We start from the raw sequence: 20,014 nt of genomic DNA, 5'->3' as shown, positions 1-20,014 counted from the left end.
CAAATAGGCCCTAGTGTGTTTTTTTTGTGTGTATGCATGTGAGATAGACTGGAGATTGTAAGCTCCTTGGGGCAGGGACTGATTTGAATGTACAACATGTCTAAATTATTGGTGCTATGTAAATACCCAGGGCCAGGGCAAAGGGTGGGCAGTAGGGGTGGCTTCTCTGGGCACTGTGTGATGGGGGGCCCCACAAGGAGATTGTGGTGAGGGGATTTGTGTTAGGTGAGAGAATTTGGGGGGGGCAGCGAGGGGAGGAAATGTTCCAGGAAGGGAAATTTGGGGTGTGTGCTAGGAAAGGTGATTTGAAGGGATTTGTTTTTGGGAGAGGGGATGGGGGGGGAATCATTTGTGCCAGGAAGGGGGATTTGGGATGTTTGTGCTAAAAAAGGTGATATGGTAGAGGGGATGCGATTTGTGCTAGGAGGGGACATTTTGGGGGGTGGAGATTTGTGCCGGTAGGGTTGATTGGGAGGTTATTGTGCTAAGAGGGGGGAATTGTGCTGGGAGGCTGGATTTGAAGTGGGGGGGTTGAGGAGTAGAGGATTTGTACTAGGAGGTGTGATTTTTTTGGGGGGGGGTGTGCTGGGGGAACTTGAGGAGAGAAAGGATTTTTTAGCTGGAAGAGGGGATTGGAGAGCAGAGATTTGTGCTGGTAGGGAGAATTTTAGCAGGGGACAGATTTGTCCTGGGAGAAGAGGGAATTTATGCTTAGGGGGTAAGCATGTAGATTCGTTTTCAATTATTTTTTCGGGGGGGAGGGGGGCAATTTGGCATTTTGGAAGTTAGCCCTTGGCCTTGTCCTGACACTGTAATCTCTGTTCATACCTGTAATAAATATGCTGCAAGTACAGATATATTACCTGCTGGCTGCCCAGAAATCCAGTGTATGCATAACCTCCTGTCTGTGCTGACAACACAATGTCTCTGCTGTACTTAAATCCAAAGCTGGGTTGTCAACCCTGCATGATGGGCTACAGAACACCACCTTTCCCAAACCCTCTTAACATGCACAAAAAAGTGCAGATGCCTTGATTTTCAAAAACCCACCCATGCACTGCATGTCCGGAAGGAAGTCTTGGGAGATATATTTCTGGAAGTGTGTCTATGCCAAATGGAACTGAGCTCCCAGCAGCTGCCCCTGTGAGCGTTTCACAAGCTTAGAGCTCATGTCATTGGGAATAAAGAAAAAACGATTTTTGCTACAGGCACATAGTAAAATAAAAAATATGCTCTAGTGAGGCCCTCTCACTACCTGATTTAAACCCATGATTACTGTGCAATGCACGCGTTTGTGAAACGGTAGTACATCAATTAGCGTTTTAAATCCGATGTGAGGAGGCGACACTGTGCCCGGTGATCTTTGACTTCTCCCATGTTGTTCAGGTAGCTCTCCACCACTTTAAGGTTGCCTACCCCTGCTTTAAAGGGACATCAGAGCTGTAAAGTCCAACACAATCATAGATAGAAAGTGTAAACAATAAAAGATAGGGTCCAGTTCCCTCCTGTATACCATTGTTAATGGACCAAAAAGTATTTTTGCTATAAGTGTTAATAGCAGCGGCGGCTGGTGGTTTATTTTTTGAGGGGGGGTGGCAAATAACCACCCCTGGGCACCTGCAAGCCTCACCAGCCCCACTGGTTGGTCGGGTCACTAGTAGTAGAGTCTGTTTTTTCTGTTTCTCCAATTCCTGCACTGGCTGTGGAGAGTCCAGGGACAGATCTCCAATGGCTCCTTCTTTGGGACCCCATCTATCAGTCCCCTCCTGCTAGCCCTTGTCTAGGCCATTCTTGCAGTGGCTCAGCTTGCTGGTGGCCTCCTGGCTGTTAAGGATCTGCTTCTTCTGCTGCAGCATGCTGTTCGGCAGTTTTCTGCAGGGTGAGGAGCTCTTCTCCGGCAGGCTGGAGGGAGCATCTCTGCACATCAGAGGGGCACTTCATGGCTAAGGGGGTGCAGATGAGTCTCCTGAAGCTGGAGGGGAGACTGGTTCTTGGATCTGGGGAGTTCCAGGAAGGCATCCTTCAATTCTGCCATGCATCTCCTCCCTCCTCCTCTTAGGCGGGCAATAGGATTGCCTGTCCTTTCAGCCAATCAGGTGATGGGTAGTGGGAGACTAGCAAATATTCACTCACTAATGTTACACACGTGGGTGTGCTCGGGGCTCAGTGCTCTTTTTTGAAGTCTATTAGAGTTTCTGGCTCTAATTACGTGCTTCAAAAAATAAAAACAAAAAACATTGGAATCCATGTGTCTGCCCCCCCCCCCATGTAGATTAGGGGGCCAGATGCATGGATGTGGGGGCTGTGCCCGTGTGCCCCTAATGGGCAGGCCACCGTTGGAATAGTAATGGGCACTAACAGTTTTGTTTAAAAAAAAAATGCATTAGTACACAATGCAGAGCCCAAGCCTTGGGATCTTTAACCCTTTAATAGAACAGACTGTGTACATATCTAGTTTACTACTGATAATGACGTTCTGCCAGCACAACCTTTACTGCTTACCAGCAGCTTTGTCCCAATGCAGATGCTGGCATTGACAGGCTCTTAAAATGATGCCTTGTTAAAAGAAAACAAAAATCCAATATGGCTGAAAACGTGGAAATACACTTTAAAGTGTATCTAAAGTTAAGAATAAAAATTTAATCTCTTGCATCTTACCAGTCCTTAGATGTGTGATTATTTTTTCAGGCTTTTTCCTTTACTTTCCCCTAGTGATACTGCCAGGAACACACTTCCTGACCTAGAATGACAACACTCTGTCACCATAACTATATTTATGGAGGAACAGTGTGTGTTAAGACTACATAAACCCCCCCTATAGCATGGGGGAGCTATTCTGTAGTCCACAGAGAGAAGAGAAAAGAATGTCAAATGACTCACAGGGTTTCTGACAGGATCAATTGTTTTTTTTGTTTTGTTTTTTGCAATTAACAAACAGATATAATATAACACTTGCAATTATATATTTAACAGACCAAAAAAGACAAATAAGAGAAGTTTGGATATTAGGGTTTTCATACATCTTTAGCTATTAAAATAACAAAGAGCCACCAACAGACCCAAACCGTCTGTCCTGCCAATCATATCTCCTTCCCTTGGACATGGTTTAGGCACATAAAAATGGTGAATAAACCCTACCATTTCACTAACAAGGTTTGAATCATGTTATAAGTGGGCCTCCTGAAACACAAGCATATCAAGCAGAACTGAATGTTTTCTATGAGTAATACACAGCTGGTCTATATTACCCCTAATATCCCTTAAATGCAGGATTACAAGTATTATAATGCACTTCATAGCAGAAAGGAACTATATTTGCCATTTGCCAATTTGGCCTATTAGCAGTCATTAAATCATTATAGAAGGTTTTCCTCTTCTTCTGGGAAACTTGGAACAACAGAACTGGATGAAAAAAAAAGCTGAACAAATGATTTATTTTGAACTATGTTTTTATGTGATTAAATATAGCTGTACTTCGATACATTTACGTATCAGCAGAAGTGACGCTCCGTGACTACTGGCTTGTTGGTTGGGTGAGATACGGTGCCCATCCTTATGTCTGCCGTGACTTGGTGTCTGTTCATCATACCAATGCGCTTTTAATTTGCCTTCTTGTAAGTGTATTACCATAAGGCCTTTGTGGTTTTAATAAATTACATTTTCTAGACGTTATTGCACTATTTGGAGTTCTGTTTTTCCTTTGCATATTGTGGATACCTACTGGTCTTTTGGATCGATTGACGGGATATCCATAACCCTGAGGGGTACAATGCTTTTTTAGCGAATATGAGAGCGTGAGGCGAATAGTGTCGGTGAATGTTCATCCAAGTGGGGAAGTGGAGACATGTTTTTTATCACGTGGTGTGGTGTTAAGTCACTCAATTGACTATCATGGATCATCCAGAATTGGACATCATATATTATGGACTGTTTCTTTTTATGTTCATTTTGTATGCACTACTACTTATTGGGTGTGTAATATACAATATATATATATATATATATATATATATATATATATATATATATATATGTTCATTGTTTGTTATTGCGTATTCAGTGCCACTATTTACTTTTAGGTTGTTTTTGGTAGATTTTGTTTATGTTCCCATACATATTGGGGAATCAATGCCCTCTATGTATATATCTAAATAAATAGCTCTGAAAGCTGAATGAACCATATATACAGACTAAGATGACAAAAGTCCAATATAGATGGAGCAGACTCTTCCAGTGCCTTTAAGGTCAACGGGTTTATTTATACATGATTTATATATCGCCAACAGTTTACATAGCACTTTACAATATAAGGGCAGACAATACACTTACAATATAATTTAGACACAGTAAACAATCTTAATCATATTTGTTCTCTTGAATGTCTATATGCATTACACAATGATGGATTGAACTCTTTTACCTTATCTTCGAATTATGGATGACGCACAAACCCTAGAGAGTGAAGCAGCCGTTGTAACAATTTACTGACTATTTTATTGTTTATTACTTTCGATTTTCTCTTAGTTTAGAAGGAAATACTGACTTAAAGCCCTTTAGATCTCAGAATATAAGGGATAGTTAAGATAGATGTTCTCATAATTCAATGCACCGTCAAGCCATTTTAACTCTTTGCTGTTTAATACTATATATATCCATATATCACATCTGCTGCATTGCTTAGCTTCCTTAATGCACATTGGATTTTGATGTATATCTGCCATACTTTTGTCATATGTTTGTACTGTATACCTTTTCATGTTTTTAAATTCAAAAATATAAAAATCGAACATTTATCGGTAAAGTTGATCCAGGGAAGCTCCGATTGCCTCTCGGGGGAAACAGGAAGAAATTAAATATACTAAGCAAACAGTTTATTATTTGCATAAACAATTGTTACAACAATTGGCTTTTGGTCTGGCTGATTCAAAGCATATCACAATAAAATGGAGAGAGCAGTGACTTGAGTGGGCCAACAAAGGTACACAGATGAGTTTACATAATTCAAGGGAAGAAATTGTTGGGAAGGCCTATCTTTTTAAGCCATTATGTCAAAACTCTATTTTTTTTTGTGAACAATTTTTACACATGTACAGTAAGTTTGCTTGTACAAAGGCAATACATTGGTTATCATTGATGAAGTCTGGTGGGCCATTAGGGAATTACAGTGAAGAAGGATTTACCATAACAGTAAAATCAGTGTGTATATGCAGTAAAACGTGTTTGCAAGGCCTCATGCACACCGCACGTTAGAAAAACACCAGTAGCAATAGCTGTAGAAAGCTGTAGCTGTATAATAATTTTTGCAGCGCTTTTGAAGTAGCGTTTTGGAGATTTTTGTTTTAGAAAAACTATACTCCCACAAAAGCTCGTGGCTCAAAAACACTGGTAAATGCCAAATAGCTAAGTTTTTCTGTGTTTTTAAGCTTTTATCAGAGTTAACCGGTTCCCGACCGGCACATGCTATTGTACGTCGGCAGAATGTCACGGACAGGCAAATGGGCGTACAGGTACGGCCCTTTAAATTTGCCGCCGTGCCATCCTGTGCGCGCCGCCGACAGCACGCTCCGGCCGGGACCTCTCTTAGTCTGGTCGTGGGTCCCGCGGACTCGATCGCCGCAGGGATACCCGCGATCGTCTCACGGGGAAGAAGAACGGTGAGATGCTAATGTAAACAAGCATCTCCCCATTCTGCCTAGTGACAATGTCACTGATCTCTGCTCCCTGTGATTGGGAGCAGAGATCAGTGACGTGTCACATGTAGCCATGCCCCACAGTTAGAAACACGTCTCAGGACACACTTAACCCTTACCCTGCCCCCTACTGGTTAACCCCTTAACTGCCAGTGTCATTTACACAGGAATCAGTGCATTCGCATAGCACTGATTGCTGTATAAATGACAATGGTCCCAAAAGTGTGTCAAAAATGTCCGAAGTGTCCGCCATAATGTCACAGTCACAATAAAAATCGCAGATCGCAAAAATTATTAATAAAAATGTCATAAAACTATCCCCTATTTTGCAAATGCTATAACTTTTGCGTACACCAATCAATAAATGCTTATTGCGTTTTTTTTGTTTGTTTTTTACCAAAAATATGTAGAAGAATACGTATCGGCCTAAACTGAGGAAAAAAATATGTTTTTTTAAATATATTTTTGGGGGATATTTATTATAGCAAAATGTAAAAAATAATGCGTTTTTTTCAAAATTGTTGCTCTTTTTTTGTTTATAGCGCAAAAAATAAAAACCACAGGGGTGATCAAATACCACCAAAAGAAAACTCTATTTGTGGGAAAAAAAGGATGTCAATTTTGTTTGGGAGCCACGTCGCACGACCGCGCAATTGTCAGTTAAAGCGACGCAGTGCCAAATCGCAAAAAGTACTCTGGTCAGGAAGGGGGGAAAATCTTCCGGGCTGAAGGGGGTTAAAGCTTTTGTTTTGTTTTTTACAGCTGAAAAACTCCTGTTCAGAACCACTTGTTCTGGGGTTTTTTCCAGACAAAAAAGGGGATAACAGCCTATGTGTGCATGGACACATAGGATAAAATGTTGGGTAGTTTAATTGCTGCAGAAAAAAACATCTGAAGCCAAAAAGTCCAGTGTGCGTGAGGGCTTATACTCACTGTAGAATATAAGTGTTTAATCCTCTGCATTGTGTAAAAAAGGCAGTTTAAACCTGTCTCCTCTAATCATCTCCTTCTTCCACTGACTCCAATATATTTTCTGGTATTTACAGAGCCAGGGGACAGGCCACACATGATCAGTTTGATTTGTGTATTGCTAGAGAGTTTTTTTCTTTTTCTTGGGAAAGTGCATGTGATCAGCACAGGGCCAATCAGCACTGTCCAGATAGAGGGCCAGGGGTCCTGTATTCTCATAAGATAATCAGGGGGAAAATGAAAACTACTCCTAGCAGTTTATATTTACTAAAATAATTGCATTTCCGTGTTCTATGTACTGTGAGAGACCAGATATAGTGAATATAGGGTCCTGGGTTTAGTAACACTTTAACAATAGCTATGATTTGTGACAATTATCCTTTACTAATGAGCAAGACCAAAATATATGTAACCATGTTCCAGTAGAGACATTACACTTATGACGCGTACACGCGATCAGAAATTCGGCCAGCAAAAGACCGATGAGAGCTTTTTGGTCGGAAAATGTGATCGTGCGTATGCACCATTGGACTTTTGCTGGCCGAATTTCGGGCAGCAAAAGATTGAGAGCATGTTCTCCATTTTTTGATCGGAAAAAGTTCCTATCTGAAAATCCGTTCGTGTGTAATGTATGCAATTCTGACTCACGCATGCTCAGATTAAACTACGAGATGGAAACTATTGGCTACTGGCTATTGAACTTCCTTTTTTTAGTCCCGTCGTACATGTTGTACATCACCATGTTCTTGACGGTTGGAATTTGGTGTGACCATGTGTACGCAAGACAGCTTGAGCGAAATCCCGTCAGAATTCCATCTGGAAAACCATCAGCCAAAATTCCAATCGTGTGTAAGCGGCATTAGGGTAGGAGTGGGAAGCGGAGGGAAAATGTATTGCCTTAACCGCATATCTTAGTGTAAAGCTCTACCTCATCCCCCAATGGTGCCAAATCCTGCCCCTGCTAATCCAAAATTCTATATTACCTATTATAATGGCTGTCCATCCTGTCATGAAATTCACACAGCTCTGCCACACAGCACAGTCCTGCCTAGAGGAGGGGGGGGGGGCTTATTTTTTTGAAGTGCCACTTGTAATTACAGGTCTCCTCCCCTTTAGAGCTGGGCTATAAAATTTTCCGACAACATGATCCGATAGTTTGTAGAGAATTCCGATCGGACAAAGTGCCACTCATGCTCAGATCAAATTACGAGACCAAAGCTATTGGCTACTAGCCTGAACGTAGTCTCGTCGTAACAAAAATTACGTCATCACGTTCTGAACGATTTGATTTTCCGACAACTTTGTCTGACCGTGTGTATGCAACACCAGTTTCGGACAAAATCCAACGGATTTTGTTGTCAGAATGTCCAACCGTGTGTACAAGGGCTAACAGGTATCAAGAGGTATCCTATACTATAAAACATCAGTGCTGAAGAACCATCGGCAACACCAGCCCCACATACAAAAGTCACTCATAAAAAGGTGGAATTCTTCCAATGTCATCCCAAAAGCAGTTCCTCCATCAAAGCATCAGGTATATGTGTAAAAAAAACGCAAAAACGGCTCTGGCTGCAAAAATAGATGATCTGTCTCTGCTACTGTTTATTAGTGTGCTAGAACAGTAGTTCTCAATCTCAGTCCTCAATTACCCCCAACTGGCCATGTTTTGGGAACTTCCCTTAGATAAAATAGCTGTTAGCAATACCATGTCATTGATATTGATTTAAAGTGGTTGTATACCCACATTTTTAACTTTTACCTACAGGAAAGCCTATAATAAGGCTTACCTGTAGGTAAAAAAAATATCTCCTAAACCTGTACGGTTTAGGAGATATTCCCCTCGGTATGCGCCGCTGACTGCAGCGGCGCATGCGCACAAGGGGTTTCTCGCCGTCAAAATCCGGCAGCGGCCGGACTGAAATATCCCGCGCGCATGCGCGGGAGTGACGGTATCGCGGCTCCGGCCACTCACAGCGCCGGAGCCGCGATACCCGGAAGAAACGCCGAGGGAGCATGTCGGCTCCCTCTGCGTGGATCGGGCCAGATGTCGGGGCCTCGTTCTAAGGTAAGTATTTCATAATGAGCTAGTATGCGGTGCATACTAGCTCATTATGCCTTTTGCTTTGCAGGTTTAAAAAAAAAAAAAATGTGCGGGTTTACTACCGCTTTAAAGTAGCTGTGCACAGTAAAGGAAAACCTGAAAACATGGCCCGTTGGGGGTACTTGAGGATTGAGGTTGAGAACTACTGTGCTAGAACACACTTCTCAGATTCTCCTTCACTTTTGGGTGCCTCAGCTGACACTGCTTTCCCTTTTTTTGGGCTCTAAGATGGCTTACTGAGAATAGTAGCATGGGATGTATAGTCCAGTGCAAGCTGACCACATCATAATTTGAAAAAGATCTCCTCCCCTTTCCTATTACTAACCTTCCCCTTTCCCTACCCCTTTTTATAGTACAAATAGGGGTAGAAAATATGTTCACTTACTTTTTCAGGGAATACCAAGCCATATAGATCAGGGGTCTCAAACTGGCGGCCCTCCATCTGTTGCGGAACTACAAGTTCCATGAGGCATTGCAAGGCTGACAGTTACAAGCATGACTCCCACAGGCAGGCAGAGGCATGATGGGACTTGTAGTTTCGCAACAGCTGGAGGGCCACCAGTTTGAGACCCCTGATATAGATGGACCTTGGCCCTGATTGTAGTTTATAATCCATTATTTTTTCTTAATACCTTATATTATTATTTAATCATTACCCCCTTTTTAGCATTTAGCGTCCATAATCATACCTGACTATTGATATTATATTTGTAATTTATTTTCTATTTTGTATATTTTTTTTTTTTTTTTTATAAAAATATGCTAACACAATACAATTTTTTATTATATAATCTCTCATTAAATAATTTATTGTTATTTTACTAGCTCTTATTTACAGAAGTTTTATTGTATGCTGTGACTTTATCTTGTGAAACTTGTTTTTTACAATACTGACTTATTGGAATTTATTATAATCTATAAAATAAAATTATTCAACAAGAAAAATATCACTTGTTATGATGTGCACACAGTGGAAGTAGTGAAGACATAGATTCTTCAATTTCATTGATACACTTCTCTGTTAGGTGCTTTTTTTTCCAAAGGGTTTAGCTATACTTTAATAGATGGGCTGGGGAAGCTGGGGAAGCTGGGGAAGCATAGTTTAGCATACAGGCATACCCCACTTTTAAGTACACAATGGGGCTTATTTACTAAAGCTGGAAAGTGCAAAATCAGGCTCACTACTGCATAGAAACCAATGAGCTTCCAGGTTTTATTACTAAAGCTTAATTGAACAATCTGGGGTTAGAAGCTCGTTGGTTTCTATGCAGACATGAGCCTGATTTTGCAGCTTTAGTAAATAAACCCCATTGTCTACTTATAAGTGGGGTATGGCTGTAGTTTAACCACTTGAGATCCGCGCTATAGCCAAATGACGGCTACAGCGCGGATCTCCTTTTCCGGGACGACGTCAATAGACGTAGTCCCGTGTACGAGCGGCCTGCGCGCCCCCTGCGGGGCGCGCTCTGTGATCGGCGAGTCCATGAGACTCGCCTGATCACCGATCCGTGCAAGAGGTCGATCCCGACCCCTTATCACGTGATCAGCTGTCAGCCAATGACAGCTGATCATGTGATATAACGGAGCCGGTAATCGGCTAGTATTCCTCCTCGCGCTGACAGCGCGAGGAGAAAAAAAAAAGCCGATCACCGGCGGCCGTGATCGGGACATCAGTCCCGATCACGGCCAGCAATGCAAGCGACCACCTGCCCCCTGCCAGTGCCCACCTGCCCCCTGCAGTGCCATCCTGAATAAAAGTAAGTGCACTCCGTCAGTGCCACCCAGCAGTGCCCATAGTGCCCACAGTGCCACCCACAGTGCCACCCACAGTGCCACCCAGCAGTGCCCACAATCTGCCTCAAAGGTGCTGCACCCCAGTGCCGCCCATCAGTGCCCAGCAGTGCCGCCCATCAGTGCCCAGCAGCGCCACCTATCAGAGCCACCTATCAGTGCCACCTATCAGTGCCCATCAGTCCCATCTATCAGTGGTACCTATCAGTGCCCATCCGTGCCACCCATCCATGCCACTTATCCGTGCCACCCATCCGTGCCATCTTATCTGTGCCCATCTTTGCCCATCAGTGCCGCCTTATCTGTGCCCATCGGTGCCGCCTTATCTGTGCCTATTAGTGCCGCCTTAACTATGCCTATCAGTGCCCACCAGTGCAGCCTATCAGTGCCCACCAATGCAGCCTATCAGTGCCCACCAATGCAGCCCATCAGTGCCCACCAATGCAGCCTATCAGTGCCGCCTAATCAGCGCACTTCAATGAAGGAGAAAAATGACCCGTTTGCAAAATTTTATAACAAACTATTAAAACATGATTTTTTTTTTTTTTTGCATCTTTTTTTGTTTGTTTAGCAAAAAATAAAACTCCGAGCTGTAACTAAATACCACCAAAAGAAAGCTCTATTTGTGGGAAAAAAATTATAAAAATTTCATTTGGGTACAGTGTTGTATGGCCGCGCAATTGTCATTCAAAGTGCATCAGCGCTGAAAGCTGAAAATTGGTCTGGGACTGAGGGGGGTTTAAGTGCCCAGTAAGCAAGTGGTTAAAGAAGTCTAGGCCCACAGGCACAGGAAAATTATTTGGAAGATTTACAAGGTGCTTGGTGACAGGTCTTCATTCATACGTGTATATACTGTACATAATGCAGATGAAAGATTATTTCTAGTGTTTTAACATAAAAAAATCTAAATACTTTTTAAGGAGTCTGATACAACTACAACACAATCCCGTATATATGTTTGCAGACAACACATATATTTAAAACATCTTAAAATGATCACCAGATGAGCTTAGTGATAAATTACAGCATGGAGATCTCAGCAAAACTTACTTGGCTGTCATGTTGATATTCCTGCCCTTGCACTTTACAAAGGTGACTGTTCTGGTCTTCTAGGTGGTGATGAGGTCCGTCCATGGCAACATTCCAGTTCACACATGCAGTTTAATGTAACTGAAAAACAAGACCAATCGGTCAAAACCTTTCTACCCGTAAATAAAGTTTTACATACTATAGATATGAAAGATTAAAAGTGAACTTCCTTCTGTGATTCGCTTAGTAAAATATACCTGCTGCGCTCTGAATATTACAATGCCTTGTATTTGAACGATAACCTGTCTGTTGGACTGGTTTCTCGGGATTCTCAATAGCAGCCTCTAGTGAGGATCTCAGTTAGGGCTTTCCTTGTGTAAGCACAGACTTTATTATCAATGAAACCTGATATTCAGGTACACCAAATGCAGAATGCCATGTGATTCTGCTCCACCATACACAAGAGAGATCATTAAATGCACACCTACAATATTTCAATTTCAAATACCCATAAGGCAAGAATGAAACAATGGGTTTGAGCAGAATGAATCCTTGTAGTTAAGTATTAAGTAAAAAAAAAAAAGCGACTAACATTAGCATGCATATCTAATCTTTTGAGCCTTTCTTTTTCTTTTTTTTTCAGTGGAAACTGTTTTTCTTTGTATCTTTAAAGCTGAGCTCTGGGATAAGCAAATAATGTCTAAATCAGAGGTAGTCAACATTATTGATATGGGGAGCCTCAAGTGTGGCCTTCAACATCACTAAAGGGCCATGCATAAAATTCAGTGAATATTCAGTGTCAGAGACAGCAGATACACAACAGGATATAGTCAAAGTCTATGGGGTTCATTTACTAAAGGAAAATCCACTCTGTACTGCAAGTGCACTTGGAAGTGCAGTCTCTGTAAATCTAATGCCGCGTACACACGAGCGGACTGTATGGCGTACTTAGTTCGTCATACAATCCGACGGACAGTCCGTCGTACTTTCCACTGAACGGACTTGACCACACACGGATGCACAAACAGTCCGTCGAAAGCTTGCGCGATGACGTGTACAGCACGTACGACGGGACTAGAAATAGGAAGTCCAAGACACAGCAAAGCACCCTTCCGCCGTGTAAATCCTTTCTGGGCATGCGCCATTCTTAGTCCGTCGAACTAGCATACTGACGACCGTACTGTCCGCTGAAACCAAAGTACGACGGACAGAATTTCGAAAAAAACGAAATTCTTAGTACGCCGGACTGCACGCTGAAAAAGTCAGCTGAAGCCCACACACGAGCGGATTGTCCGCTGAAATGTGTTTCGACGGACTAAGTACGCCATACAGTCCGCTCGTGTGTACGCGGCATAAGGGGGAAGATCTGAAATGAGGGGAAGCTCTGCTCATTTTATTATCCAATCATGTACAAGCAAAAATGCTGTTTTTTATTTTCATTGCATGTGCCCCTTAGCTCTAAAATGACTGCACTTTCAAGTGCACTTGCAGTGCAAAGTGGATTTGCCTTTAGTAAATAACCCCCTATTATGGGTGTGATACAAGAGATGGTCAGAGACTGTGGACATAATACAGAAGAGGATCAGAGACTGCAGACATGATACAAGAAATGGTTAGAAATTATGAACATGGTACAGGAGATGGTCAGAGACTGTGGACATGTTACAGGAGATGATTAGTGACTGCAGGCATGATACAGGAAATGGTCAGAGACTGCGGACATAGTACAGTAGATGGTCAAAGGCTGCATATTAAAGTGGTTGTTAACCCACTTCTTTAACTTCATATAAGCCCCTCTATGTCCTAATACCAAGTGCTCTTGTCTGTGTGCTTTATTAAACAGGTCTAGGCCAACTATACAGTATTTTAAGTGTGTTTGATAATGGAACATAATACACACTTAATTAGGGCATCATCACTTAAAAAACATTATTAGCATAACCGACCACTAAAGGCATTGCTTAAACAAACTCCAGCTGCTTGAATGTCATGGAGTATGCAGTTCAGTAACAGCCAAGTGCTGCTAGAATGACACCAACTGCCTTGTTAGCAGATTTTTATATTTTTTTCACTTTATTGTATTTTTTTTCCATAAAGCTCTTATGAAGTACAAAAGCACTGCTTTGTTACTGTAGCCAACAGCTTGAAAGACCATACATTTTAACATACATATGTCTATGATGGTTGACGTATATATGTGACAATCCCTTAGAAAGTTAAGAAATGCAGACCAAGAGGTCAGAAGTGTATCAAGGCAGTATAACATTACATCTGTGCTAGTCAGAAGGTCCACACAATCAATCATTAATCCATCAGTGATATAACAGCATCTAGGAAAAGTTCTTCCAGGTAGAACTGCAGCCTCTTGTCAACTGATTTTGCACTATACACAAGCCTTTCTGAAATCTGGAGAGGAGACGCATGCTAACACACGGGGGGGCGCACGGGAGAATGCAATCTGTGCACCACTATGGACATGGCGCATGGAATCTCCAAATCAATATTTCCAGAAGATGGAGGCGCCAATATTATGGGGTGATGTGAGGACGTTTAGTAACAACTGCCCAAATAACAAATATGCTCAAAAATAGAACGAGAAAGTAACTTTTTCAGAGAAAACCTGCTGTGCCTGCGTTTGTTCACTGCACGGCCAAAATGCAATTGCACGGGTTGAACGGGTGCACTTCTAAACTTGACAATTTTTTTTTTTACGCTGGTTCACCTTTATGTATTTTTTTAAGGAGATTTGCACTGCACACAGGTCATGTTACGTTGCCAATGACCTTGTTAAAATTATGTAAAAAGACTCTCGCTCCTCTAGCTCCTTGTAAAAGGGCATTTAACCTTCCCCCTCTAATGCATATGCTTTCCTTTGGCTAGCTTTTGCTTTTAAAGGGGAACTCCACACTCTATTCTCCAATGCTTTTATCCCTCCCTCCTCTAATCCCTTGGATTTCCATGGCCTAACTTTTGCTTTTAAAGGGGAACTCTACACTCCATTCTCCAGTGCTTTTGTCTCCCCCTCTAATCCCTTGCATTTCCATGGGCTAACTTTTGATTTTAAAGGGGAACACCACTCTCCACTCCATTCTCAAAAGGCTGTGAGCTGCCTTCACCAATCCAAACCACATCCCTTTTCAGAGTCAGGGCCGGGATCTGGGGGTCCCCTTGTTAAATGGGGATTCCAGATTCTGATAAGACCCCACCCACAGACCCCCACAACCACCGAGCAAGGGTTGTGGGGATGAGGCCCTTGTCCCCATCAACATAGGGACATCCTCCCCATGTTGAGGGCATGTGGCCTGGTACGGTTCAGGAGGGGGGGCTCTCTCACCCCCTCTCTTTTCCTGCGGCCTGCCAGGTTGTGTGCTCAGATAAGGGTCTGATGTGGATTTTTGGGGGATTTTCGAGGGAACCCCATGCCATTTTTTTAAAAATGTTGGCATGTAGTTCGACCTAAAGGGTCTGGTATGGATTTTTGGGGGGAACCCCATGCCATTTTTTATTTTTATTTTGGCATGGAGTTCCCCTAATATCCCTACCAGACCCGAAGGAATTTTTGGGGAACCCCACGCATTTTATTTTTCAATGACTTTCAATTACTTTTATGTGAATTGTGGGGACTGCCAATTCATTATTAGCCAGAACTAGCGCTAGTACTATAAATATTTTTTTTTTCCTTTAGAAATGTCATTTTGCTCTCAGACTGTTAGAAACACGGGAAACATGCACTCCTTTACAGGCATACTATAGACACCTCCCAGGTACGAAATTTAAAGGAATATTTCACTTTTATTGTTTCACTTTAAGCATTATTAAAATGATTGCTCCCGAAAAAACTGCCTTTTTTTTAAACTTTTTTTGCATTGATACATTTCCCCTGGGGCCGGACCCGGGTCCCCAAACACTTTTCATGACAATAACTTGTATATTAAGCTTTAAAATTAGCACTTTTGATTTTTCATATTCGTGCTCCATAGACTTTAGCGGTGTTCACGTGTTCGAACAAATTTTTTGCCTGTTCGCATGTTCTGCTGCGAACCAAACAGGGGGGTGTTTGGCTCATCCCTACTCAGAGAGTGTGTTTTTTGGGTTAGAAATTTAAGGACATCCTTAACAAGTGTACCCACTTTGAAGTTCTGTCTCTACATTGGGTGAACTTGCATTTTGTGTGTTTCATGGACTGTGCATGTGTTTTCAATTGCCTCATTAGCACACAAACCTATGTTATATAAAGCTTGCACATAGCATTTTTTTATTTTTTTTTACCTTGCCCTGAAAAGAGGCAAGAGTGTGTGTCTGTCTGTCAAGAGAGTACATTTGAGTGTCATTATAGAGTTTGTAACATATATTTTCTCTTTGTATTTTGTTTGTTAGCACAGTGGTTCTCAGCCTCAGTCCTCAAGTACCCCCGACACAACATGTTTTGGGAATTTTTCTTAGCTAAAATAGCTGTCCAAAATACCAAGCCATTGACTCTGATTTAAAGCACCTGAGCTAAAATCTAGGTCAAGGCAATCCTATTGTAATTGTGGGCATTTGAGGGAAACCAAGTGAGTGTTAGGACCCCTGCTTGTCTTTTTTAGGTTGGGCTTTGTGTACCTTTTCTGAAAATTGACTTCACTTCCTGTCACATAGACAAACAGGAAGTGAGGGTAGAATCTTACTAATGTCTTTCCTTGGGGACACATAGGTCAATCTAACTAATGCCCCAATTAGGAAAATTGCATTCTAGCATGTTGTTGTGTACACCCCAAATTGTTAGATATTTTGGGGTTTATTAAAGGCAAATCCACTCTGCAATACAAGTGTACTTGCTGCAAATCTGAGGGGAAGCACTGGTGATTTTATCACCCAATCACATAGAAGCAAATATGCTGTTTTTTTTATTTTCATTGCATGTCCCCCTCAGATCTCCAGCAATTGCACTTCCAAGTGGACTTGTAGTACAAAGTGGATTTGCTTTTTGTAAATAAATCCCAAAGTCCAAGATACCTAATAATTTGGGGTGTACAAAGTAAAATGCTAGAGAGCAATTTATCTAATGGGAAAACACATTTAGGTTGACCTGTGTCCCCAAGGAAAGACATTGGTAGGGTTTTACCCTCACTTCCTGTTTGGCTATGCGACAGGAAGTGAATAAATTTGAAGGAGAAACTGTCAAAATTTGGGAGTTGTCTTGACCCTATCAGGGATGTAGACATCCCCAAAAACTGACAAGACTTCTAATCCCTCTGCACTCTATCCCCAAGCAAAAATAAGAAAGAATTTCATTTAGTTTAACTTTGCAAAGACACATTCCTAAGTTCAACTGTGATGCATGTTAATGGCCCATTTATACCTTGTTTAACCACTTCCCGACCGCCGCACGACGATGTATGTCGACAGAATGGCACGGGCAGGCATATTGGCGTACATGTACGTCCCTGCCTTCCCGCGGGTCGGGGGCCCGTTCGGGAGCGATCCCGGACGAGGGGACGGCCATTCATTCATGGCCACCCCCTCGCGATCGCTCCCGACGAATGAAAATGCTCCGTGACATCTCTTCCTCTCCTGTAATGTAAACACAGGAGAGGAAGTGATGTAATCTCTCCTCCGTGTCGGTATTTTTCATTCCGACACCGAGGAGAGAGGATCGGTGAGTTGCACCAACACGACACTACACAGTAGAACATGCCAGGCACACTCACACCCCCCCGATCACCCCCCCAATTACCCCTGCCCCCCAGTCACAGTGACACCAATGTCATTTTATTTTTTTTGCATTGGTGTCATTTGTGACTGTAATAACTGTTAGGGCAGTTAGGGTTAGCCCCCTTTAGTTCTAATGTACCCCCTTAACCCCCCCAATAAAGGTTTAACCCCGTGATCACCCCCCGTCGCCAGTGTCACTAAGGCTGGGTTCACATTGCAGCGGTTTATGAGAACGAATGTGATTCGCACCGCACTGCAGTGCAAATCACATCCGATCTCTGTGCGATTCGAGTTCAGCCATTCGCCGCACCCGCCACACCCGCCGCACCCGCCGCAAATTCGCATGGGACCCTTTTTTTGGTCCGCAGCAGAATCGGATCGCATGGGTGTTCACACCATGCGATCCGAGTTTGCAGATCGCACTGCGATATGCGAACTGATCTGGGGGTGTCATTAACATTTCACTGACACTCCCAGCAGTTCGCATAGGGCAGTGTGAACTGCCGCCGGGAGGCATGCGATGCGGGAACCCGCCGCGGATTCGTGGCGTTCCCGCATCACTCCAGTGTGAACCCAGCCTAATAAGCGATCGTTTTTCTGATCGCTGTATTAGTGTCACAGGTGACGCTAGTTAGGCAGGTAGGTATTTAGGTTCGCCGCAGCTTTTTATAGCGCCAGGGACCCCCATATACTACCGCATAAAGCCCCCTGATTGCCCCCTAGTTAACCCTTTCACCAGTGATCACCATATAACTGTTACAGGTGACGCTGGTTGGTTAGTTATTTTTTTATAGTTTCAGGGCACCCGCCATTTATTACCTAATAAAGGTTTAACCCCCTGATCACCCAGCGGGTGTCATTTGTGACTGTAATAACTGTTAGGGCAGTTAGGGTTAGCCCCCTTTAGTTCTAAGGTACCCCCCTAACCCCCCCAATAAAGGTTTAACCCCGCGATCACCCCCCGTCGCCAGTGTCACTAAGGCTGGGTTCACATTGCAGCGGTTTATGAGAACGGATGTGATTCGCACCGCACTGCAGTGCAAATCACATCCGATCTCTGTGCGATTCGAGTTCAGCCATACAGATAGTATGGCTGAATTCGTGTCGCACCCGCCGCAAACTCGCACGGGACCCTTTTTTTGGTCCGCAGCAGAATCGGATCGCATGGGTGTTCACACCATGCGATCCGAGTTTGCAGATCGCACTGCGATATGCGAACTGATCTGGGGGTGTCATTAACATTTCACTGACCCTCCCAGCAGTTCGCATAGGGCAGTGTGAACTGCCGCCGGGAGGCATGCGATGCGGGAACCCGCCGCGCATTCGTGGCGTTCCCACATCGCTCCAGTGTGAACCCAGCCTAATAAGCGATCATTTTTCTGATCGCTGTATTAGTGTCACAGGTGAAGCTAGTTAGGCAGGTAGGTATTTAGGTTCGCCTCAGCTTTTTATAGCGCCAGGGACCCCCATATACTACCGCATAAAGCCCCCTGATTGCCCCCTAGTTAACCCTTTCACCAGTGATCACCATATAACTGTTACAGGTGACGCTGGTTGGTTAGTTATTTTTTTATAGTTTCAGGGCACCCGCCATTTATTACCTAGTCTCACTAGTGTACCCCTAAATTTAGGGGTGTCTACTTTCCAAAATGGGGTCATTTGGGGGGGGGTTTGTGCCATCTTGGCATTTTATGGCCTTCAAAACTGTAACACCCTTAGAAAGCCTGAAGGCGGTGCTTGGTTTTCGGGGCCCCGTACGCGGCTAGGCTCCCAAAAAGTCCCACATATGTGGTATCCCCGTACTCAGGAGAAGCAGCAGAATTTATTTTGGGGTGTCATTTCACATATGCCCATGGCATGCGTGAGCAATATATCATTTAGTGACAACTTTGTGAAAAAAAAAAAAAAGTTTGTAATTTTCCCGCAACTTGTGGCAAAATATAAAATATTCCATGGACTCAACATGCCTCTCAGCACATAGCTTGGGGTGTCTACTTTCTAAAATGGGGTCATTTGTGGGGGTTTTGTGCCATCTTGGCATTTTATGGCCTTCAAAACTGTAATAGGTAGTGAGGAGTGAAGTCAAATATTTACGCCCTTAGAAAACCTGAAGGCGGTTCTTGGTTTTCGGGGGCCCCGTACGCGGCTAGGCTCCCAAAAAATCCCACACATGTGGTATCCCCGTTCTCAGGAGAAGCAGCAGAATTTATTTTGGGGTGTCATTTCACATATGCCCATAGCATGTGTGAGCAATATATCATTTAGTGACAACTTTGTGAAAAAAAAATAAAAAAAAATTAAAGTTTGTAAATTTTCCGCAACTTGTGGCAAAATATAAAATATTCCATGGACTCAACATGCCTCTCAGCAAATAGCTTGGGGTGTCTACTTTCTAAAATGGGGTCATTTGTGGGGGTTTTGTGCCATCTTGGCATTTTATGGCCTTCAAAACTGTAATAGGTAGTGAGAAGTGAAATCAAAAATTTACGCCCTTAGAAAGCCTGAAGGCGGTGCTTGGTTTTCGGGGCCCCGTACACGGCTAGGCTCCCAAAAAGTCCCACATATGTGGTATCCCCGTACTCAGGAGAAGCAGCAGAATTTATTTTGGGGTGTCATTTCACATATGCCCATGGCATGCGTATGCAATATATCATTTAGTGACAACTTTGTGTAAAAAAAATAAAAAAAAATTTTTTTTGTCATTATTCAATCGCTTGAGGCAAAAAAATAAAATATTCAA

At 43.0% G+C, this 20,014-nt stretch overlaps 1 protein-coding gene across 4 annotated transcripts in view; it reads right to left on the bottom strand.

The window, feature by feature from the left end:
* NEK6 (NIMA related kinase 6) overlaps positions 1-20,014 on the bottom strand; it is a 345,952-nt gene that overhangs the window by 209,977 nt on the left and 115,961 nt on the right. For 3 of the 4 annotated variants that reach the window (XM_077478833.1, XM_077478836.1, XM_077478835.1), the window contains one exon: positions 11,602-11,721. In XM_077478833.1, coding sequence (XP_077334959.1) covers positions 11,602-11,685 — 84 coding nt within the window. In that variant the 5' untranslated portion in view covers positions 11,686-11,721. Of the gene's footprint in view, positions 1-11,601; positions 11,722-11,837; positions 11,938-20,014 lie in introns of those variants that run through there. The other variant, XM_077478834.1, reaches the window with a different exon arrangement.

Source organism: Lithobates pipiens, unplaced genomic scaffold (assembly GCF_037356315.1).
Source record: "Lithobates pipiens isolate NorthernLeopardFrog02 unplaced genomic scaffold, aLitPip1_a1.2 Scaffold_1, whole genome shotgun sequence".
Lineage (NCBI taxonomy): Eukaryota > Metazoa > Chordata > Amphibia > Anura > Ranidae > Lithobates > Lithobates pipiens.
The sequence above is the reverse complement of the archived record's forward strand: the minus strand, read 5'-3'. Positions and strand labels throughout refer to the sequence as shown.